At 38.4% G+C, this 26,089-nt stretch overlaps 1 protein-coding gene across 6 annotated transcripts in view; it reads right to left on the reverse strand.

Moving 5' to 3' along the window:
• Positions 1-26,089, reverse strand: part of TENM3 (teneurin transmembrane protein 3) — a 311,183-nt gene that overhangs the window by 143,068 nt on the left and 142,026 nt on the right. For all 6 annotated transcript variants that reach the window (XM_068532312.1, XM_068532313.1, XM_068532307.1 and 3 more), the window contains one exon: positions 9,434-9,672. In XM_068532312.1, coding sequence (XP_068388413.1) covers positions 9,434-9,605 — 172 coding nt within the window. In that variant the 5' untranslated portion in view covers positions 9,606-9,672. The remainder of the gene's footprint in view (positions 1-9,433; positions 9,673-26,089) is intronic.

Below are 26,089 nucleotides of genomic sequence, written 5' to 3' on the forward strand. Positions count from 1 at the left end.
ACTATACAGAAGTGGCTCTAGCTAAAAAATATAATTGTTCTTTGATTCACTGTATGACAGCGGTCCCCAACCTTTCTGGCACCAGGGCTGGGTTTCGTGGAAGACAATTTTTCCATGGATGGGGCGGGGGGGGGGGGGGGGGGGATGGGGGATGGTTCAGGCGGTAACGCGAGCGATGGGGAGGGATGGGCAGCGGCAGGTGAAGCTTTGCTCACTTGCCCACCGCTCACCTCCTGCTGGGGGGCCCAACTCCTAACAGGCCGCAGACTGGTACAAGCCCACGGCCCACGGCTTGGGGACCCCTGCGGTATGATGTGTGCTTAAAATGTCCAATGGAAGGATCTCAAAGTAATGTTCTTTCCACTTCTAGGCCCAACGCAATAATGGAAATTGGATGGGCCGACCTCTTTGGTTATCAAACGCAGAGAGACATGATCTCCATCTCCAAACAACTTTTGAAATATGGGAAACACATGGTTTAAGAATATCTTCAAAATAGGTTAATAGAGTACTCTCATGAATGTTTGGAAAAGAACCCAGAGATATCATTTCTTTCAACAGCTTTAAAACTATTTTCTGGGTACACTTTGTAAATAAAATCTTAAAGCATGAAAGCATGTTATCTAAACTTAAGGGAGAGAAACAAACAAAGACAGACTATAAATTTGTGTGGAAATTTTAAATCTAGTTACCCCAAATATCCAAAGTAACATTTCTTTACACTTCTAGATGTTAACTACCGAAAGTGTTCTAGCCAGGCTAACTCACAACGAAAATCAATGAATATCGTAACTTTTTTTCCCTCAGACACATCTAGATTTTTTTTATTATATCACAACGTATTGGTTTTAATATTCCTGAGAATTGATTTTTCGGGCCACATTTAAGTTTATGTGGTAACACTTAAAATTTGTCCTTATGTCAGCATTTTTCAAAACGCATAATCCTACTTATTATTCTGGTTTTAGCAGGAAAACCTTTCTCTAATGCTCAAACTCAGTAAGTACTGCGTTTTACGCACTGCCCCAGTCTTCTACATTTATTTCTCTTTTTTAACTAGTCATCATGGTTATAATTAGGCGCTCAGTGTTTGCATTCGCTAAGATATAATCTAAGACGGCAAGGACTGTGCTGTTCACCGCAGTACCCGTCACGGTGTCTCAGTAAATAAATGTTGAACGAATGAATGATGGACGGATGGATGGATGAACGGTCACTTCCTTTTCTGGTGCTATATTATTCGGCCACTAAAGAAACTGTGGAATCTTATTTTTAAGGAAGAAGGACAAGGTGTGAGTAGTCTGTAGACGTTCTAAAATGAAGTCGGAACAATAAACTAAAAAGGGTCTACACGCATTTGCATTTTCTTTGATCTGTTTTATTTGAGAATGAGACCTTTGTTGGACTATAGATTCAATGGAACGCAGAGTTTTTATGGTGAACTCAGTCCTAAGATTCCTAGCAATCTATCAAGCTCTTTTCTTAACCTCATATATGCCAGTCACTTCTCCTTTCACTCCTCTGTGTGTAGGTATTTCTCTCGGAGCTCACTGCTCTCGGTACCGCTAACGTAAAAGCAAGTGACATACGCAACACCAATTAAATATTCACGCAACGTAGCCCTGAAATGGTGAATACTGCGTTGTGCTTCCCATTTGTCATGAGTCCGGCGAAATTGCTACATTCTGCAAAAACAGTATCCTACAACAGAGAACACAGCCCCATATTCCACAGACAAGACATTTATGAACGGCACAAACTGGAGTTCAGCTGGCTTTAAAGGTACTGCTTGTTGTTGCTGCCCTTGGACGTTTTTCAAGTCAGGGAGATTCTTACATTTGAATGGAAAATACAGTCTGTTTATAGTATTTCCCATGTATTATTTACTTTAGCTGAACTCATATCAAGCTAAGAGTAAATAAATTATTTTTAGGGAGGAGAGGAAGAGCGTACGGTCTACATTTATGTAATTTCCTGGTTTTGGTAGTGATCTTTTTCTCTATAGTAATAAATAAATATTAAGATCAACAAAACTAAACATTTTTAAGTTGTGCTAATAAATAGCAAGAAAAAATTTATAACGTCGAAAAACCCTGGGTGTACAATATATTGATTTTTCCCACTTTAGGTTCAATTCAGAAGTCACTGATATGATTATACAGAGCTGGCTGGAGAATGAACTGAATTTTAAGTGATCTCTCAATTTTTTCTAGCTTTCTGTATGATATGCTAGACATAGAAAACTAATATTTTTTACAAATTAATAGAGTTCATATTGAAAGTCAGGATAGAGGGCAAACATGACAAGATGGTCAAGATTTCTGTGGGTGTTAGAACAGTGTACGTATATGAAAGCACAATTTCATCTATACAAAGTGCTGTCCTTAATAAAGAAAAAACCACAACCGCCTAGACTGGTTTTGTAGTACATTTTTTCCTTTTTGAATTTACAGACTCAGAAGACTGCAGGAATATGTTTTTATTATATTCCTCCTCTCCTAGAGGTAAACTGTTTTACTCTGAGCCATCATTCACCATTGAATCGGGTTTTAAAATGTTCTTAATTTCATGTATCCAAGGATAAAATAAAATATTGATATATTGATTAAAAATTTTTAGTTTACAATCTTCAATTCTCTAAAATACAGATGATACGTATTTTTTCTACACTGGGATGACACCACATTAGTATTAAAATGCTACCATTCCATCTCAGACAAAATGCGTTTTCTAAAAGTAATGCAACTAGGAGTTAAGGGAAGAAGCTGTAGTGAAAAATGGTATGTAATTCACTGTTCGGCTGTGTTCTAAAACCTAATAAAGCAGCACTTTTATTATAAAGACATGTCCAAAAAGAAAAAAGAATGTCACAACACATTTTATTTTGCCATCTACATTTAAATGGTTGATTTTTCACGAAGCATAAAGGGCTGGCTTATTTTTCCTCCTGACCCTGAGTTGCATATATACAGCTAGTACCATCATCAACTTCAAGGTACATGGAGAGGCAAAAATGTTCATAAAATCCAAATAGACACAGAAGTAGGACAGAAAACTGCTAAGGAATCATCACTGCCATGAACCTGGATTCGACGGGTTATGTTTTGCTTGATCTAGGGAATGCTTATGTTGTTAAATAGCCTTTTTAGCAGACATATGACAACATCTATTTTAGGAATCAGTTGATAGCAGATGTTCAAAGTAAATAAATAACTACATACGTATTTTTGAAAAGGAATATTGAAAACGTGAGTAGTTCTTTGGTTAGCAGCCTACGTCAGAAGTTCATAAGAAAAACAATGCTGAGTTATTTCTTGTCATTGGGAAATGAATCCACAAACCACTCCCTTACAAGTTCAGATTTTGGTGGGAAAAAAAGAAACTATTGGAGTTTTGGAGGGCAATATGAAGTGTGTGTTTAGGGATACAGGGTTTTTTGTGGGTGATGGAAGGGCTCTAAAATTGACTGTGGTGATAGTTGCAAAGCTGTATGAATACATGAAACACCATTGAAGTGTATACTTTAAATGGATGAACTATATGGTATGTGAATTATATCTCAATAAGCTGTTATAAAAAAAAAAAACTTGCCATAGGGATTATTGGTTGGAATAAACCTGGCCAAAAGGGTCCCAAATTGAGAAAATATGCTAGCATAATGTATTTTGGTACGATTTTTGTCTTCTCTAGTTTTCCTTAGATTTAAATTACATGTGCAAATACTTTTTTGGTACTACTCTAAGGGGAAATGCTGTGAATTTTCAGACTCTGCTAGCAGTATATGGTCATGTTAATGAGGTTAAATGTCCATAACGGTGTTATGTGAAGTTTGACTTGACTTTGTTGCAGTTTTAACTGGCGTTAACATAGTAATTCCAACATATTTTGACCCGTATTTAATAACGTTTCAAAAATGTTTACATTTCATGATAAGATTTCTGGGCATATTTCAATGTGTAGGACATCAAGATTTCAGGGAATCTCCCACACAGGAAAAAGAGCATTCTGTGAGTAAAGAACAATAATCAAGACACCTGCTCATTCTGTAACTGTACGCAGAAGCAGAGGTAACCAGAAGACTATTTCTTTTCTATCCATTCTTTGGTGGACAACTGTTGGCTCCTGCCCATCTTTATACTTTTCTGATTTTAGCAAAAAAGAAGAATGAGTCAATTAGGGCCCAGAAAAAGTGGGACAGGTATTTTTTGGATAGGTCTGTATCACTGAACTCAACCTTTGTGTTTGGGAATCAGGAGAATTTTCATTGTCCAAAGGCACATCAACTTAAACATTAATGCAGCAGAGAATGATTTTTAATTGGGAGCTCAGTGATCTAAAGAAAATCACACGTGACTCTGCTGAAAAGAGGTCTGCCATATGTACGGGCCTGAACATTTGATTTTTAGGAACTGGTACATGATAAATCATGACACATCTATTCTATTATGAGTCAGTTATAGTTTCTCAATTCCGCTCACTTCCCTATGCCAACATGGCTTCACGATCTCCCATTTAGACTAGTTTCGTAAGAGGTTGTCCATACTTGTACCGTCCAAACGGTAGCCATCAGTTACATGTAGCTGTGAGTTCAAATTAATTAATAATAATAAAATTTAAACTCCAGTTCCTTAGCTGCATCGGCCACATTTCAAGGGCTGCACAGCTACATGTTTCTAGTGGCTACTGAACTGGACCGTGTAGAAACGTTTCCGTCATCAAGCATCTCATCGGACAGCGCTGGTCACGGACCACGGCAGCATCACCTGGGAGCCTGTTTGAAATACAGACTCTCGGTTCTCACGCTGGATCTGCCGAATCAGAACACGCGTGTTTACAAGATCCCCAGATGATTCCGAGGCCCATTCAAGTCTGAAAAGCACGAGTCTGGACTTTCTGTCTTCGCATTACATATTCAGGAATGCCACTAGAGCAATCTTTGAAAAGCATAAATGTGATCCTTCTTCATTGCTATGCTTTCATTTCTTCCCTGTTTTCAGTTCTTCAAAAACCCCATGGGAGGCAGTACAGTGTCCTGGGGTGGTTGGTAGTTTCCAGCCCAGCTCCCATTGCACACTGGCTGTGTGACTCCAGGTGAAGTGCCTCTCCAGGCGGTAGATTCCTATCTGTTAAACGGAGCTGATAACTCATGGGGTTGCCGGGGAAATGACAGGAGGTGAACCATACACAGTGCTGGCACTCCGTGAGCCTCCACGCGCACCACTGTGGGTATTCCACGCTTCTTCCTTTCCGTGCCTTGGATGACCTCTTCTCAAGGTGGTCTCCCACCAATCATTCTGATGTCAAACCTAGTGAACTGAACTCCTCTGCATCTTTCAAATATCACCTGCTAGATCAAGTCTTTCTCCAACATCTTCAGCCAGGAGTAGGTGTGTCCTTCTTTCCTTTCCTTTTCTTCATTTGCTCATTCGGATCAAGTTGCTATGAAAGCACGCCCTGTTAAAAGTGTGTTTGCATACATGTCTTTATCACGTGACTGAGAGCTTCTAGAATGAAGGGCTAATTTGAACCTCTAACACCTAGTGGAGTGCCCGGAAAAATGTTGACCTAAAAATGGTTACTGAAAGACCATAAAAGTACCAGAAGAAAATTTAAGTGACTTCAAAAATAATACTTGGAGTAAATAAGAATTTTATAGGTATAACACGAACATTAGAAATTACAAAGGAAAGGGACTTCCCTGGTGGCGCAGTGGTTAAGACTCCGTGCTCCCAATGCAGGGGGCCTGGGTTCGACCCCTGGTCAGGGAACTAGATCCCACATGCCTGCTTCAGCTAAGAGTTCGCAGGCCGCAACCTAAGACCCAGCGCAACCAAATAAATAAATAAATATTTTTAAAAAAAGAAATTACAAAGAAAAAATCGATAACTTTGATTACTTAAAAAATTCTGTATGGTATATGGCAAGACAACCAAAAACAAAGTTCATAATAAATCGGAAGAATATATAACATATGACAAATGATTCATATCCTTAGTAAACATGTGCAACTGCCCCCCAAAGAAGAACAAAAGCCCCAATAGAAAAATGGGGGAAACTACGCTATTCCTACACATACATAAAAAAATACAAACGGTCAATAAGTATTTGAGAAGACATTCAGTACTACTAGTAATAAGTGAAAACAACAATAAAATGTTTTAATTTAAGAGATTGCCAAGGATTACAAATATTGATATTAAGTGGCACTGGTAGTTGTGTAAACTGAGGGTAATTTGGCCATGGTTTGCCTACCCTTTGGCACAGAAAATTTCTTTCAAAGAATTTATTCCTATCAAAAATTTGATCGACGGAACCCAGCTGCACATATAAACACACACACAAGCGCATAAGAAATTAAGTCACTGCATTTTTTGGAAACCGGTTAATTAAAAATAGCTGCTAAATGATGTTTAATGAATGATAAATGAGAAAGTCTGGTACAAAATGAATTAATAATATGGGACTCTAGATGTATATGTGCATCGAGAAATATCTGAAAGGGCAGACACCAAAAAGTTATCAGTGGTTACCTATGCAAAGATATAACATTTACCTATGGGAATTAATTTTAACTTTCTTTTTTGGCCTTTCTTTAGTCTCTGAAATTTTTTATAGGGATAGGAAAAACAAGCAAACAGCAAAGTCTCTGTCCCCCTCCCTTCCTCCCTTTCTGACTATCCTGAAGTAATTTTATCTTAGAGGAGAGACTTGTTAACGCTACAGTATCTCATAACTTCTCATGACCTTACTGGAAGGTGAGAAAGGAAATTCTAGGTGAGAAATAATTTCTCAGGCCTTTTATTTTACTTATTTCTTAAGGCTTTGACTTTATATTGACAGTCAATATGAGGGAAGGGGACCTCTAAGGGAATGGAAACAAGAAAATTGAAGGATGGCTGCCCTTTTGCTGAAGGTTGTGAAGTCAATATGATGATGACATTGGTCTCCCCATTGATTGTGGGGTTTATCAGGCTGATCTGGCTGGACAGATCTCCCTCTCTGCTTTACACACACACTCAGTAGAAAAGGACAGCCTTCCCAGGGACAGAAGTGTCCTATTTTTTTTTTTTTTTCAAGGGTAAAGGCAGTATCTTCACTCTCAAAAAGATTTATCATGCTAACTGATGAAGAAATGAAATGCTTTACCTGATTGAAACAACAACAAAAAACCATTACGTTAGAGTGTTAGTTATTGAAGTACAGGAAGACCAGTGAAAATTCTAAGTATACTTGTGTTTAATTAAAGCAATAAAACGATGAGATAATTCTCTGATGATAAAAGTAATTTTCTGGCAGATAACACTTGGATTGTATCACCTTAATTTCTAGGACAGTAACTAAATCTTAACAGATGTTCAACAAATATCTGTTAAACTGACAAGAGTACGTGAGTATACTAATTATATAATTTGTATGTTTCTATGTGGGGAAAGATAAAATCAAAGGGAGACATTCATGATCGTGGTACTGGTAGGCGTAACGTAGGATGTTAACCACTAAACAGTAAAAACAGGAAATTTGAAAAAAAAAAGGAACATTTGAGTCTTTAGGAGTCTGATATTCAATTATATTCACTGATGGATCCTTGAAAAGCGTACAAGGCTCACAAATAATAGGGATCTGATCTCACGTTAAAATGCTACTTTTCTTCCTAGTCACGCAGTGTAAATAAAATTAAATGGTATCAGAGTTGATATTCAAAATATTTAACAACTGGTAGGACGCAGGTACTTCAGATCAGAAAGGATGTCTGACCACACATCCACAGCACAGACACTGAATTCCGACCCTGCATAGTACTTATCAATCCGTTTAGCATGTACTATAGTAAAAAAAAAAAAAAAAAAAAAAATCCCATACAAACACATACGCTTAATTTATTACATCCCACCTGTGACCGGTGCATTTCAGAAACCCTTTAAAATTCTTCAGCAGCACGCTGCTGACAAGTACAAGTGATGTATACAGTTACCCAGAAGAGATGCTCTTCATGGCTGGGTATTTTCTAGCTGAATCCTAGAAATCTGTCTGTGAGTACAGATTTGTGTTGTGACGTTCCTCGTGTACCTCGGGTGTTGTGGAAGAGCACAGCAATACATCATTAGTGTGTGACCTCGGCCAAGTGACAACCCCTTTGGTACCTGGTTTGACCACTTTTACAAGGAGGGAGTTAACTTAGACTGAAAACAGACAGAAAGGTTTCATGTCGCTTTCATCTCCGACGGACAGCGGCCCTACGAAGCCCCGTGACGACGGTAACGAGGCTGTGGGCAGGTTCAGTGGGAAAGGGCGCCCGGATTCATTAGCGATGCCGGCCCCGGTCAAAGAATCGGAAGTCACAGGACTCCCCATGCCACCGAGTTGCCAGCCCTGACTCAATTATCTCTAAAGTTCCTTCCTTCATGCTCTAAAATTCTATTTTCCTCTTAAATGACGTGACTCAAAATGGTTATTTCACTTTCCAAAGGACATCATTTGTAACTGAGGAGTACTGTAGTTAATGATAGAAACTGGTTCACCACAAAAGCGTCCTACTATTCTACAGACAGCCCCGTGATTCTCTTATTCAGCTACAGAATTTCATGGGGCATGACAAATCGCTTTGCAAACTTGAGGATCCATCACTGGCTGTTGTGCTTGTCGGCAAAACGCACAGCCTGTGATTTATCTCAGTGGACACCATTTGCATTTCGACGCGGTGGGCCTTTCCTTACACTTAGAAGCAGAGCAAGGTCGGATGCGGTCATTTCTGACACTTGAATAAGCAACTTTCCAATAGTGTGAGCGCTCACCCACGCTCTGAAACAGTTAGAGAAAAGGCATATTTACAACTTCTATGAGCAGCTCCCATCATCTGGGTGACAAAAAGCATGATCGATACCACGAAGGAAAAGCTGGCAAATCCACACAGAGGAGCGCGCACGTGCTCAGCCGCTGCTTTACGGACGCTCGGTTCTCTGGAGAGCGTTTCCTGAGCGCAAGAGGACGGCCCTGAGCGCTGGGTTTTACATTTAGACAGCTGAGTTGTGTGAAAGACAGTAACATCGCAAGGGGCAGAGAGCTTCCTATCGACTCCGCCCTGAAGGAGATTCCTGCACAGAGTTCATTCCTCCTACAAGCGCATCAATTATCTCCTGGACAGGAAATGCCACAGAACTGCCCATATCTCACGAGGGACAAATCCAACACAAACACACACTCTACTGTGTGTCCAAGACAGACCTCGCGCCTCACGCAAAGGCAGCTCTTCCATTTATCTACATATGACGGAAATTACTTAAAATACTCTGCGATTTATCATATATCAGTACCAGCCCCTCCCCCATGACATATAACCTCCGCATACACACCTTGACCAAATACCTAAAATCAACTAAACAATCATATAACATCCCGATTTGCAGACGAGAGAGTTCTAGAAACGTGTTCTTACCTATAAAATACGACAGAAGTATCGCCAGGAGCACGGAGACCCCTACAGCACACAGGGCGGTGCATTTCCAGCTACAGTACTTTGAAGACTTCTTGAATTTAAAAGCACTTCTTGACAGGGTGTTTCTAGGTAGTGGTCGAGTAGGTGGCGAGTACACAGAGCCAGAGGCCATCGTGTACCCTGGGGTTGCAGTACTGAAGAGAGGGGTTGTCCCTGTTCCTGTCTTGAATAGGAAATGCCTGCGGGACAGGAAAAAAATATCATTATAAGATACACACAGATTAAAATGTGAGAGACAGGAAAAAAACCAGTATAAGATACACATAGATTAAAACGTGAGAGACAGGAAAAAAATCAGTATAAGATACACATAGATTAAAACGTGAGAGACAGGAAAAAAATCATTATAAGACACACATAGATTAAAACGTGAGAGACAGAGACGGCGAGGCATGAGCTCTCCTCTCTTTCGCTCTCTCTCTGGCTTTGAAATCATTTACTGCATATAATTCAAAAAATGAGAAATTAAGAAAATATTTTAACCAGAAAACCCAACTCAGAAAAATGACTCCGGGATGAAAAAGACTGGTCTGTAATGAATACAGGAGGATTTAAGCACACAAATGATTACTGTCCTTTCAAGCAGGTGTCTTGAGAGACCGCAGAGTTGTTCTAATCGTACCATTTCCTGCACAAAACCATTCTGGAAGTTCCCTTTATGAACTGCCTTCAGAACATCTTCACATTTCACTTAAGAAAAGTAATTATATTACTTTATAGCTACGCGTGGATTTGCTCTATATGAGAATATGTACTCCTACAAGCACAAGCACACCTGATCACGTGGTACAGACTGATTTCTTTTCCGGACATGTGGGCGAACATTCTCATCCTTCCCCCCCTTCCCCTCCCCAGTAACGGGTACTGTCAAGCCTGGCCACAGGCAGCGGGTCAGTTCTCAAGGGGGGCAAACTAATCTTATCTTCTGCTTATGTCAAACATAACCAGGAAAGTAAATCTGCTGGAGGGAGGGATAGAGAAAGAAAGGACTCACAGAACACTTTCTAAAACCAGCCTAAATAAATGAAGAGGTTAGTGAAGCAGGTTTTCAGATCAACTACAGAAAGATTCCCTAACGACTTGAGCCAAACGACAGCGGGGTAAACTGCCTCTAAGAGTGGTCTGCTCTCTTACCTTGAAAATGTTTAAGCAGAAATTTGAACGATCACACGACAGGAGTGCTGTATAGAGAATTCTTTAGGAAAGATGACTCGTTTTAAGATTCCTATTAACAATAAAAGTCCCCAAATTTAGAAAAAAGCACCATGTTTTTCATGGATTACATTTCATATTATGCTAGTATCTGATTGTGTATTTAGTTTGTGTCCCAATATTTACTATCATTTTCCCTAATAACACACCCAATTAAGTCAACAGACTCTGCTCTCTCTTTTCTATGCAGGAGGTTATAGGAAATAATCTGGAATATTCCACCATGGTACAATACAGTCTTTGCGCAAGATGATTTTAGATGGGACACAGCTGACTATTTTAAATTGTAATACAATGTACCTATTTTAATGGGTATTAGAAAATACACTGAGTATATCAAACAAGTTAAGGGGTTAAAAGGACAGAACTTGGAAGCTAGATTGCTGAGGTTCAAATCCTGCTTTACTACTAGGTATGTGTCTTTGGGCAAGACAGCTAACCCCTCTCTGTGTTTTGGTTTCTTAATCTGGAAAATACGGATAGTAATAGTATCTTCCTGTCGGGGTTGTTATGAGGCTTATATGAGTTAATATTTACTGTAGTGTACTTGGAATACAGTAAGCACAATGTGTTTCAGAAATGAAAAAAATCAAAGTCATAATTTTACATATATTATTGCTTATGAAAGGCTAACCAGGTATTTAAGTTACAAAGAGTCCATTTCCAGAAAATTATTAATAATAGTGTAGCTGGTGTACAGATATGGTAAAAGTCATGAAAATTTGCCTGACAGGTATAGTGGAAAAAATTCTAGGTTAGAAATCAGAAGATTGAGGTTTAAGTTCCTGGTCTAACATTTCCTACTTTTATGATCCTATTTTCATCTGTAAAATGATTTACTTATCTCACAGGGTTGTAAACCAGTTAATGCATCCAAAAATGCTTTGTCAACCACAAAATTAGAACAGATGCAAATGATAAGTAACTACTTCTGTAAATTATACTAGCGACTGTATTGTGAATCCATTTTCCCCCATGGAACTACTTTATAAAGCAAATTTTAAAGTTTATAACCTGAATTAAATGGTATGTTGGAAGCAGTATTTTTAGCACCTACTACCATATTTATATTCAGCATAATTATTAAGAATGTGGGCTCTGGATCCGGACTGTCTGGGTTCAAATCCAGACTTCACCTATAATTAACTGCATGAAGTTTCTAAGTCGCTCAAATTTTCTGTGTCTTGGTTTTATCATCCATTAAATGGGAATAATAATAGTACCTACTACATAGGCATTTTATGAGGATTAAATGAAGTAACCTATGTGACGTGTTTACATCTGGCACCAGGTAAGTGCTGAATAAGCATTAGCTATTTTTCTTCCCAAATTCACTCACTGGAATCTATATTCCAAAAGACCCAAAAGTATCATTTGAAGACTTTAAATCACCAAATCAGAAATATAACACCCTCACAACCAATGTCTACAAGATGAATTCCCTGGTTTACAAATTTGGCATTGGCGATCCCACACATGGGAGGGCACGTACGCTGGAGAAGAAGATGGACCGTGCGGTGCCAGGGAGGACCCCAATCATCCAGGTCAGGGGCAGGCAAGCTTTTTCTGTAAAGGACCTAACAGTCACTATTTTAAGCTTTTCTGGCCACACCATCGCAACTCTGCTTCTATAGTGACTGCAGCCACAGACGATACGTACTTGATTATGGCTGTATTCGAATAACATTTATTTATGGACATTGGAATTTTCATTTCATGTCATTTTCCCATGTCATAAAATATTCTTCTGCTTTTGATTTTTTTTCAGTCACTTAAAGATGGAAAAATCATTCTTAGGTCATGATCACTACAAAAACAGGTGACAGGTTGGACCTGGCCTGAGAGTTGCAGCTGACCCCCTGATCAAGGTTCTCACTTTCTTTAGGGTTATACATGAAGAGTGAGCGAGGGTCCCAGCGGCCCACAGTAACAGACTACTTTCCTTGCCGCTGGAAAGGAGTAACAGAACGCGTTCTGAAGGATACATACCCACCCCTCTTGGAGAAGGAAAAGGTGAGGCAGGGAGGATAACGGAGCCAGACAGAGATGCTACTGAAGGCCCCGTTCCCTTTACTTTCCATCGTATCATCACGCTTATTTCCTTCAAAGGGCTTATTACAGTCAAGTGCCTATCTTGTCCATCTGTTTACCTGGGCGGTGGGTTAAATTGTTTCAATGCTGTTTAAAATGTGCATTTTTCCTCCTGAAACTCCCCCCACCCCTTTCGGTCTTTGCGCTTCCTCTCCTTTCTCAGTTCCAGCAGCTGCCTTGTTGCATTGCCCCCAGGAGAGACGAGACAGGACAAGAAGTAAAACAGCCTGAGTTTCCTGCCGGTTTCCCAAAGCCCAGTCTACTGGGTGAAATGGGGTGGACGGGGGTATAACCAGAATGTCTGGGAGAAACGCAGTGTGACGTAAAATAGGGGTTTCTCTCCAGGCGGGGAGCAGGAAGAGAAGCCTCGGGGAGCTGATGAGAGCAGAGGATTCCACAGGGCCCAGTGGGGAGTGGATCAGGGGCCCTGAGAATGGAAGACACGTGTCCTTAAACCTCAGAACAGAGAACGGCAGAGGTCGCAGGGTCCCCAAGAGAAAACTAGCCGGTGGAGAACCTCCCTGAGATTTCTGCATCTTAGCGGGACTCACAGGAAGCAGAATGACCTCTACGGCTTCAAGCGTAGCAGAGAAACTGGACCAAAGGCGCCTGCGCGGACAGGAACGCAGCTGTCGAAGCAGCAACAATGCGACTGGTAATGAGGAAACAGCATGAAGACTCAGGCACCTGGGAGTCCCTGCTGGGCTCACTGCATCGCGACGGGGTGGGGGTGGGGGTGGGGAGGGGGTGGGGGGTGGGAGCGGGAGAGACCCAATCACCCGAGCGAAGTTTCCAGGGATGAGAGTTTCAAATAAAATCGAGACGGAAGTATAAAAAAATGAAGTTGTTTGTCTAGTATCCTCAATTGATGGATATAAATGGTATATCCACTGCATAAATCTCTCGTCTTCTCCAGTTAGAATGTAAACTCCACAAAGTCTCATTCACCTCTAAGTATTTTCAGGACTTAGAAAGTTCCTGGTACGTAATTGTTGCTCCGTAAATACTGTAAAATAAATAAAATGGTGACTATTGTGCCGATGTGGACAGTGGGTCTTGTAGAAATTAAGTACCTTTTGGACAAAGACCCACAGCTGATAAACAAATGATGACATAAAAATAAATAAAAGTTGGAAATCATAGCAAACCCGAACCTGGAAAATGTGTTAGCGCTTTACTCAGAGTGGTGTGGGTCATTTCTCAATGGGAAATGGGATTTGAACCTCAGCCTATGGACCACTAAAGATTATGATCTTAGCTTTAACACTGAAAACATGGTTCGAGACAAGGAGTTACACACATGCTGACTTCAAGTTAGACATCCCTTTTCCAGTTTCCAAAATTTGTGGTATCAATACATGATGTCCATCTGCTTTGGTGATCCCGGCAAGGAACTCTTTCAAGAACTAGGCTTCAACCGCTATGAAATTATTATTTTTCTTAGAGCAAAATGCAACTATGAGATATTGTTGAAAACAAAGATATATTACTCAGAAATACACTGCTCATCAAGGTTAGCAGAACTGAAGACTCTTTACTTTCAAAGAGTTTCTAATTTTATTTATTTTTAAATAAATTTAGGACTGCACTGCTTATACTGTCATACAGTCTTTTAGTTTATTTTGTAAAACTCAAGTAATTTATTTATTTTCTGGCTGTGCTGCACGGCATGCAGGATCTCAGTTCCACGACCAGGGATCGAACCTGTGCCCCCTGCAGTGGAAGCACGGAGTCTTAACCACTGGACCACCACGGAAGTCCCCTAACTTATTTAATACATAAATTTACTTTTGTCGCTGCAAGAGAAAATAGAATTTGATTGTTTTGGGATTTTTTTTGGCCACTGACTTTAAAGCTCTGAAGTGCGTTTCCCCTTCCTCTGTCTAAATGACTATCCATGTTGGGGGTGGCATCAAATTAGTGCCTTGGAGATGTACATGCATAGTAAATAAAGAAACATTATAAAACACTGAAAGAGAAACCAAATCACCCGTCAATTATATTTTAGAATCACTGGTCTCCAATATTTTCAGATGGCTTTCTAGCGTGTAAGTATAGAAAGAATTCGTAACGACTGCTTAAATCGATGTATTTTGAAACCATTTACAAATGATGGCATTCATGTGAGGATGATTCCTTTAAGAATCATTAAAGCCTCAAAATAGATATGTTAAAATATACACATGTAAAAACCTCTTAGACATTAACTAGACTAGTAGAAAAGGTCTATGTCAACATACTTTCTATAGAGAACACTTGGTTTCAGATTTGGTAGGAATCTGTCCATTTTTAGGTTCAGACAGGATGCCGTTTTTCCAAAGTCAACAATGTCCTTTCCACTGCAATACAGAAAACACAACACACTGACAAGTGTATTTTGTGACTTACCTGTATCTTTAAGCCCAGGATTTTTTAAAAAACTGTTTCAAGCTCGAACACAATGCTTAGTTTAGGTCTAGAATTCCACAAATATTTAATAAATGAACAGATAAATGAATACTGGAATTCAGCTACCTGAAAAGTACACAAGGAGTTTCCAGAAAATTCTTTTATCACCTAATTCTCTCTAAGGCACCTACTCCTGTGTGTCATGATGGTCTTTCCCACCCTGTGACTCTTCACCAGTCACACAGCCTTGGGAATATGTTTCTCACATATCAAAAATTCTGCAAAAATTACTGTCAAAAACATATGCTTTTGACCCAGCATCCACATGAGGTTTGGAGAATAAAGGCAGGGATTTTCTTTCCTTCTCAGACCATATTTGGGAATGAAACAAGCGGATCCTGTGAGAATATGCCCCCATTGTATTCGGCAATAAAGCAGAAGCAGCGGGCAGCTTCTTTGTAACACAGGGCATACCAGAGCAGGCTGATCTCGTTCTGATGTTTCTAATGATGCCCTGCATGGCACCTGTCTCCAGTTCCTCTGCCATTTGTGCCACCATTTTCACTCTGGTGACAAACTAGAGATGCACACTTGAAGAGAGACTATCGGAGACTGGGAGGAGGAAAATCAATTTCAAAGCCCCAAAGGCAGCGGTGCAGAAGGTCACCAAACACTAACAGTTGCTTTGTGGCTTTGGAATCTTGAGGGGGATTCTATTAACAACAACAAACAGACAAGCACCGTGGAACCGCGTGGCATCATTAACTGTAACGCCGTGAGGCAGCGAAAACATAAATGGGCAGGATCACTCGGTATTAAGCACAATTAATAGTTGCTCGTTTTTCCTCTGAAGTTGAAAGATCCGTTTCTTTGTTGATCTGCCTTCACACCAACCTTTTCATTTCAGCTTTCCGCCTTTGGTTCTAGCATGTATTTCTAACTGACTCTGTGATGGACCTTTCTCTGGGTCATGCCACAAATTTTAAATTACTATCTAAAAAATGACACAAATGAACTTATTTACAAAGCAGAAACAGACTCACAGACTTAGAAAACATATTTATGGTTACCAAAGGGGAAAGCTGGGGGAGGGATAAATTAGGGGATTGAGATTAACATATACACACTACTATATACAAAACAGATCATCAACAAGGACCTACTGCAGAGCACAGGGAACTACACTCAATACTCTGTAATAACGTATATGGAAAAGAATCTGAAAAAGAATAGATACATGTATATGTATAACTGAATCACTTTGCTGTACACCTGAAACTAACACAATATTGTAAATTAACTACACTCCAATATAAAATAAAAATTTAAAAAAAAAAGAGGAAATTAGTAGGGACACAGACTGAATCTCCTTGTCCTTCCTGCTGTCTCCATTCCCACCTTTTGGTCACTGCTGGTAACTCTGTTCTTAATGTTTTTCTAACTGACGGATTTAGGGGTAATTTTCAATTACTATTCTTTTCTGCCTGCCCCCTCCTCCCACCAGTATTCAACCAGAGAATTCAGTCAGAGAATCTTACATTCTTTCCTTTACAGCATTTCTCCTTTGCTTTTTTCTCTGTTTCATTCTTTTCTTTTCTTTTCTTTTCTTTTTTTTTTGCCAGGGTGGAGAAGTTCTTCTGAGTTCTTATACCTCAACTTCCTCTTTTTAATTTGTTCGGCAAACACCAAGAATGGGCACAGTAACATTTTCATTTCAAATTTCCTTCTACTCTCAAGTGAAATGTCATGTTTTAAGTACTGAACCTGCACAATACACTGAATTACTCCTATATGTCCAGTCATAATTTCTATCTACCTTTACCTCAGACCACTTACAATTGCTTTTTCTTGCTGTTTTGCTCAGTCTCTCTGCAGGTACACGTTGTTCCTTGGTAACTCTTCACTTTTGATTGTTTTTGTCTTTCAAAGTAATCACCACAAAACTTACTATTGTTAAGATTTTTAGTGGAAAAATAATCAGATTTTTGGAGTAAATTTAAACGTGCCTTTCTATATTATATGTAATATCAATTTATTCAGTGCTCATTTTATAAGATCCTAACATCAAGTACAAAATTAAACAAGTTATAAGATACAATTAAATTGTAAGCTTACAAGCGTCACCAGGAAACAAACAGGTTAATACTAGTCTTTTGTTCAGGAGCTTAATATAATCATGATACTCCTCTAAAATCAAGAACATGGTTTAATAAGTCGGAAATTATAGGAACCAAATGAGAAGCATCCCTGGAAAATGTGTTATAGCATCATTCAAAGCCGTGTGAGTCATTTCCTCAGTGGGACATTAGGATAGAAGATAAAAGTCAAAAAGAAAGTGTGCAACCACTGAATGAAATTTTAATTAGATTAACTTCATAATTGGTTATCTTCATAGAAAAGAGGGGTTTTTTTTTTCCCCTTCCATGTTTTATACAGCATTAAAAACCTTTTGAGAGATGAGCAAACAAAGCAAATGATGAGAATGAAAAGAGAATAGCAGTCAGTGTTCTGTTCCCGTCCCTAAGGCACAGCTGAAACCTTTACTGGTGACACACAGACACCTGGAAAAATATTTCTATTGTCTAAAACCTGTTACATCTTATGGGGAGAAAGGCTCTATTGCACAGGAAATGATGCTTTCTTCCTCTTCTTATAGTCTTTGTTGAATAGAGAGAGTAATTTACATCAAACTAAATGTGAACTGTTTAAATGTCTTGATGCCTTGCCTTCTATGTATGTTTCTAGGCAAATCAATAAAAATTTTACCTATAATATAGATTGCTTGCTGCAAATTGGATGCTCTGATTTCAAAGACAATGTGCCAGTAAGAAGAAAGATTGGCAATATTTGGCCAAATTTACAACATTTTCAGAATCCAAAGTTCTCACTTAAGAGCTAAGGAAATTTTAAGTTATATATAGGCTCTTTTTCCTTCCGGCAAAATATAACTTTCTGGATTTAAGAGGCTTATTAAAGGTCTCATAAGATTTCCTCAACATCAAACAGCGCTTCTGAAACGACATTTTCAGATTTAAAGCAAATGAATCCCACACTTGTGGATTAAATTTACCTGGTAATATATGAAAGCTAAAATTAACTACTGAGTTCAAAATAGTTTTAGTCACTTGATGATGCCCAAACAATGCATAGTTTGCCTGGAATTCATTTTAAGATAAAATACTTTCTAAAAATTTTCAAAATATACAAAATTTAATTATTGTGTGTTATCTTTCATATTGCCCATTATCACTCACTTAATTACCTGTAATCTATCATTGAGAGTATATATATTAAATATTGCAGGAGTTAAAACAGCCCCAAATATTTGTCAGTATTTATTTATTTATAAATTTATTTCATTTATTTATTTTTGGCTGCTTTGGTTCTTCGTTGCTGTGTGCGGCTTTCTCTAGTTGCGTCACATGGGCTCAGTAGTTGCGGCTTGCAGGCTTAGTTGCTCCACGGCATGTGGGATCTTCCTGGACCAGGGCTCAAACCCACGTTCCCTGCATTGGCAGGCGGGTTCTTAACCACTGCACCACCAGGGAAGCCCTGTCAGTATATATAAGAAATGATAAAACTGAAAGATGATATTAACTATTATCTGAGCACTTTGAACCTTAAAACCTGTGCTTCATTATCACAGTCTTTAGAATTTTCACTATCAGGGCTTCCCTGGTGGTGCAGTGGTTGAGAGTCTGCCTGCCAGTGCAGGGGACACGGGTTCGAGCCCTGGTCTGGGTGGATCCCACATGCCGCGGAGCAGCTGGGCCCGTGAGCCACAACTACTGAGCCTGCGCGTCTGGAGCCTGTGCTCCGCAACAAGAGAGGCCGCGATAGTGAGAGGCCCGCACACCGCGATGAAGAGTGGCCCCCGCTCGCCACAACTAGAGAAAGCCCTCACACAGAAATGAAGACCCAACACAGCCATAAATAAATAAATAAATATAAACAATAATCTGTTTGTACTTTAAAAAAAAAAAAAAAGGAATTTTCACTATCAAATTCTGATTTTTCAATTCCAAAGCCAAGTGGATTATCTGCTAAATATATACTTAGCAACATTTTGTAACTGATTAAAAGACTTGAAAAAGCAGTTTATTTAAGTGGTGTGCTTTAGGATAATGATGCAAGCAAATATAAAATTTTTGGCAGCTATTAAACAGAAAACTAAAGAAAGCAAGCGCATGTAGAAAATTAGCTGTTTCTATTCAAGGCTGGGTTCCTATTGGTTTCCCTTACCTTTCAGCAACTGATTCTCAATAGATATCCAGAGACATCTGCAATTACTTACTGTGCTTAAATACCTAGCTGTTTGGAAAGAAATCTCCACCAGTCAAGGATGATGGCCCTAAGCAGTTCTGTGACGATCCCGGAACTAAGGGATTGCAGAGGCTGCTATGAATTTCCAGGGAGAAGCCTACCCACACTAACATCTGCATGAGACTGCAAAAAGGATTCTGCAGTCACCTATCTTTCTCATGGAAACGGTTCCATCAGACTGATGATGGACTCACAGATTTCGGTAGGGCCTTGTGAACTTACAGAGTCAAGGGTTAAGCCACCAACATGAGCAGAAATGTACTTCGAGACTATTACATACATTAAAGCAATGGTTCTCAAACTTTGGTTCGCATCAGAATCCCTTGGCAGGCTTGTTAGAGAAGGTCTGGGGTGGAATGCCAGCAGCTAATGCTGCTGGACCAGGGACCACATTTTATTCAAGACTCCCATCCAGATTGTACAACAAAACAGAAAATCAGCTCAAAAGACTCCTGCTTAGACAGTCACTGCTGCTAGCTCACTTCAAGTAGTCAATTTAGAGCAACTGTAATTTGTACAATACGAGGCTCAATCCATCTGATCTCAGAATCAAATGGTTTAGATATTTTTCATTGTTTTGTGTCATCTCACTCAATTCCTTACTTCCAATACCCCCCTTCATTGTTCCTCCCTTTCAGTTTCACCTGTTGGTTAAGAAATTGGTTGCTTCATCCTTTTTAATCTCATTGCTACTTTTGAATGTCTACCATGTTTATTGGCCTTTACTTTATCTCTAAATTAGACATCAGTATCCATTCTCTCCTGGCTCTTCTGTTTCCTAGAGGTATCTATATTTCCATGTGCTTATCAAACATTCAGCAACATACTATCTTATTTCACAAGTACCTTCTTTTAGGGAGTTCCTCCTTTTCTCTTTGAACTTGACACTTGGATTTGTGAGTCATGTAGAAGGCTAGCTGATAATTCACCTTGGGTATTTACAGCTTCCCAAAAGGTTTCACTACTTTTCTTCATAGAGATGATGCTATTTCTCTACTCTTAACCTTTCTGGCTGGAATTGTTTTTATATGTTATTTTTTTCCTCTAAAGACTTTGCTTCAATGTATTACCTGGATTAAAATCTATCTAGGAAAGAAACAGCCATCTCTACTCATTCTCTTTATCTATTAGAAGAGACTTCTGGAAAAGTCAATTCTAAACATTTTAAAAGCACTGTATACACACACACAAATATAACCTCCTTACTCCTTTTCACATCTGCTACTTTGAGGGGAAGGAAAAAAATAAGAGTATTTTCCCGCACAACATGCCTTCTCCCTAAGTTTCCTCCTTTGAAGCAGCTGAGGACAAAGCAGTGACAATCAAGGTGCTGTTCCCAGCACTGGCCACGGTGTCTGCACTGCCACACACACCCGGACAAAGGTCGCAGCAGTGGTAGCTTCTGATCACAAAACTACATGATGAAAAAAAAACTGTTTCCCTGAAGTTCAGAGGCAGCAGAAATCCCCCACTGAATCCTCATTATTACAGGTAAAGTTTTTTCTTTCATCCTTTACATATTATATTAAAACGTGCTTTCAAGGGTGGGAGTGACAGAACTAGTTAAGAGTAGTACTTAACTGGTAGAAGGAAAGTAAAAAGTAGTTGGAGGACTAGTTTTTAATTAACTGCTTCAATAACCACCATGGTAGCAGCAGCACTTGCCAAAAGCTTTAACTAAGAATAAAAAAGTATCAAATGGGATCTAAAAAGGGAAGAGGCTTGTCTCAAGGGTGGATTAAAAAGGTGAAACAGTTAAGAAAAAATAAAATTTACCTTGAATGAGTTAATGATAAACTAAACCTCAATATTTTTTCACCTTGCATTTTGATCATTTAATTTCTGCTGATTTTTAAATAGGATGAGTCTAGAAAAGGTGATGTGTGCATGTGTGTGGGTGTGTGTGTAAATTTTCTAAGAATTGGACAGGGCTCATTCAAAAATGGATTAACTGGGACTTCCCTGGTGGCACAGTGGTTAAGAATCCGCCTGCCAATGCAGGGGACACGGGTTTGATCTCTGGTCCGGGAAGATCCCAGATGCCACAGGGCAACTAAACTCGTGTGCCACAACTACTGAGCCCGTGCACCACAACTTCTGAAGCCCGTGTGCCTAGAGCCCGTGCTCCGCAATAAGAGAAGCCACTGCAATGAGAAGCCCGCGCACTGCAACAAAGAGTAGCCCCCGCTGGCCACAACTAGGGAAAGCCCGCACGCAGCAACGAAGACTCAATGCAGCCAAAAAAAAAAAAAAAAAAAAAAGTGTACTTTCTAAAAAATACCAAAAAACAAAATGGACTAATTATTTTGCTTCTAATATAAAGGTATTATTACTATAAATCTAATTGAAAATGCTTTATAGTATAATATACTGTGCATCCCTGAATTGCAAAAAAAGGAAATATTTTAGACTCCTACTAATTAAAATGCCTCTTCTTGTACGACCTTTAAATTAATTATGGTATGCATTTTAAAGAAAAATATTTTAAATAAGAAAATTAAACATCCTCCAAGTGAGTAATCAGCATTAGAACGTAAATTACATATTTTGACATGAAAACAAAAAACAAATATGTAATGATTCTAGCTGTGACACAGTGAGTTAGTGAGACTGATATAAACTATTTCATGCTGATAGCATGTTGTGTTCTCAAATCTATTACTCTTGAATTGATGTGCTATTATCTTTGGACAACTTTCACACTAGGAGGTGATCCCAGCAAGAAAAATGTCTTAAATGAAAAGCTTATAAACAAGATACATTTCACTGCTGTTACCTGAATTAATATGAGCTATTAGTGGTTGTATGAGAGGTTTGAGACAAAAATTGTTTTATAATATTTTACAAAAAATTGCAATACGAATGTATTAATAATTATACATTTTAGCAATTGCCTCTGTATCAATTTATAATGATACTGAATGTACAAACAGGTACGTGGTAAGTACAGCATTATGTGTTAACTGATCTCTGAAAATTGGGAGGCAAAATTCTAGACAGTATTAAGATGATTTGTGGGAAACATATTTTAGTGAATTCTTTACTGTCTTATACATTCACTTTTCAGTCTTAAGCGAGAGACATATAATCTAAAATTTAAGTATAACCACAGTTGTAAAAAATAAATAGGTCTAAAATAGGAAGCAAAATATTTTTATTATGACTTGTTTTAACTTAGACATGTTTATAATCAAGCAACAAGTCATGTTATACAGTTTGCTTGGGAGCATTAAGAACTGAACAACCAGATTAAATATGCAGATTTTTTTTTAACCGTTATCAAGATGGCTAAAATAGTTTAATAGTCTTTCTCATATTTCAATTATTTTAACTGTGTAGCCATGGTATCAAATGCCCAAATCTATATTAGATATTTTCCTACATGTTTTAAGATATCAATTACACTACTGTTGGCAGTTATTACATACCAAATATATTAAAATTAAGATGGAAATGAAAAAGATCTTAAAATTCCTATGTGCTATTTGAACAAGATTTAATCTACTTAATTATTAACTCATTTAATTATTGATGGCTCAAAATTGCTCAGCAAAGCTCTTTCTATAAATTTGAAAAGGAAGTGTGATATAGGTAAAGAGAAGAATTTCAGGTGTCGATGTAAGTTGATGAAGAATAAAAGAATTCCAGGGTTGTTAAGAGACGTTGAAGGTATCCTAATCAATCAGATGTGTGACAGTGAACAAGAAGTATTTAACAAAACAGAGCAGAAAACAACCAGTGCAAAGAGTGGTGAGTGGTTTAAGTTAGGCTGATTGAGGACCTATTTACTGTGTACAAAGAAAAAATTATGTAATTTAAACTTCATAAAATCCCCACTCTGTGTGATTGTAAACGCTACTTTTTTTAAGATGAGAAAACTGAGCCTTAACTCCACAAAGTTAATACAGGGGCAAAGTCATGACTTTCTGTCCTTCAAACTTATGTTCTTAACCAGTTATATAATATAGTAGTAGTCGCCATATGAGCTATGTATCTTAATGCATGTGTAAAGCACCCTTCTATCTGTATTTATCTCGTATTTTACAAATAAGATACCAGGCTTCTACGATATTGAATACACTGATGACTGTGGAGCCTACACACAGGCCTTTTGTTGGAAAGTCATTAATGTCCACGAGGTATCCTGAGACAGAGAAAAGAGCTCACCGAGAGGAGGGGTTACCAGTAACGTCCTCACCTTTTAGTTTTTGCAGCTTGTGTGTGATTAATTCAATACAAAATCCTTCACTCATTCTTTGGGATGAGCAGTGGAGTGATCTTGAAAATCTTTTTTCACCACTTAAAGGTTAGCCAGCGAGCTCATGGCAAAGTACCCCCAAAGAGTTATAAACCATAAAAATGGGTTAAACATATAAAATGGGTCCAAATTTGCTGACCTTTTCGGTGATGACAAGTGGCTGTCAGTAGTATGCTACCAAGAATTTATTTTTGAAAAAATTATTTATCTGTCTCTTTAAGGTACAGGTATTATTCAAGAATGAGTAAGAAAGTGCTGCTTCTCTGAAGAAACTCTTAGTCCAGAGAGAATATTTTTAAAACGTACATTTGGAATTATTCTCATTATAATTTTGTTGCCAAGAATGATGATTGCCACCTATGCCAATTATCAGTTTTCTAAACTGCTTAAAAGTCCGCAAAACATGGTATTTTAGTGGGTTTTGCCTTTGTTTACTTAAAAGTGTGAAAATGCAACAACATCCAATTAGTTTGCTAGAAGATGAAATTAGCCAAGTTACAACAGATACTGTATGATCTCATTTATATGTCGAATCTAAAAAAGTCAACTTCGGGACTTCCCTGGCCGTCCAGTGGTTAAGACTCTGTGCTCCCAATGCAGGGGGCGTGGGTTCGATCCCTGGTCAGGGAACTAAGATCCCACATGCTGTGTGGCATGGCCAAAAAAAAAAAAAAAAGAAGTCAAACTCATAGAACCGAGAGCAGAATGGTCTGGTCGCCAAGACCTGGGGCTGGGAGGCATGGGAAGTGGGGAGACACTTCCGGTTACAAGGTGAACAAGTCGGGAGCTAATGTGCAGCCTGGTCATTACAGAAAATACTACTACATTGTGTCCTTGAAATTGCTACAAGAGTGGATCCTAAGTGTTCTCACCACACATACACACAAAAGATAACTATGTGACGTGATGGGTGTGTTAGTTAACTCAGTTATAGATATAGATATATATATACACACACACACGCACGCGCACACACACGCGCGCACACACACGCACGCACACACGCACGCACACACACACACATAAAATCATCATGTACACCTGAGAAAGACAAATTGTACAATCTAAATATACACAACTTTTATTTGCCAAAAGGAAGTATATATAATTGTTAGATAGGATTGAAAAATGTTTAAGGTATGATGACTTCGATATGTAATTATTTCATAAGTGCATATTTAATAAATAATTTACTAAATGAACAAACTTAATAGACTTAAATAAAAGAAAATTATTTAAAAATATTATCTATTACATTTCATCCTTTCAATTTTCAGTTTTATATATGTATGATAACATGCATAAGATTAGTACATTGCTACAACTGTATAATTTTTAATTTGATAAATACATACATTTTGGAGTTGAGTACTTTATTTTTCCCTTTCATATGTAATAAAAAAAATGTGGAGACACTACAAGAAGAAAAGGTAATGAATTTGGAACCTGAGATCTAGCTGAATGCTAGTGATCACATGATCTCATGCACTTTACTAAATCTCCATGGGCCTTAAAAAGAAGTTAAGATTAGATCATCTCTAAAATCAATTCCAACCCTGAAATTTGCTCTGGAATATAGTCCAATCTTTTTCAGAAGCAGTCATACCTTCTACAGGTCCTCCATAATAAACTTGAGTTTTTCATACGGGTACATTTCATAAACATCTGCTGAATGAATGAATGCATTCAGGCTTTATTTTATGAAGTATCACTACTCCACCACTATCTCAGATAATTTCTTCCCCATATTATCACTGTTAGCTTTTTCTAAAACAAGCCCTGTCTTTGAAAATTTACTTCATAATTTATTTCCTCTAGGAAGTCACCGCAATTAAACTGAGGATATAGTGATTCTTCTCACAATAACAAAATACCTAGCTCCAAAGCTGAGAATGCTACCTAATTGCTCACAGAAATTAATCAGCATGTAAGTTCCTGGCAATTGTCATTGCCTTCACTGCCTTGGTAGCTGTCATTTACCTTTATAAATGCTAACTCAATTATTTTATTTTTAAAGGTATAGCATAAGAAAAGAATAAAGAAAAGAAAAGAAACTGAAGTGCCAGATACCTTACATATAATATTTCAAGGAATACTTATAAAATGTTTGTGAAGTATCATCAAACCCATTTTATGAGAAAACGAGATAAAAATGTATGAGTACTTGGCCCAAGGTTATATAGCTAGTAGGATGTTGAGATTTTAACCCAGATCTGGTGTCTAGTACACCATGACCAGAAAGAAGCAATATTCTATTAGTGCAGGATGTAACTGGAACAAGATGACTTCTGGTAGTAGCATTTTAAGTGGTTCAGAATATGAGG

Source organism: Eschrichtius robustus, chromosome 21 (genome assembly GCF_028021215.1).
Source record: "Eschrichtius robustus isolate mEscRob2 chromosome 21, mEscRob2.pri, whole genome shotgun sequence".
Taxonomy (NCBI): domain Eukaryota; kingdom Metazoa; phylum Chordata; class Mammalia; order Artiodactyla; family Eschrichtiidae; genus Eschrichtius; species Eschrichtius robustus.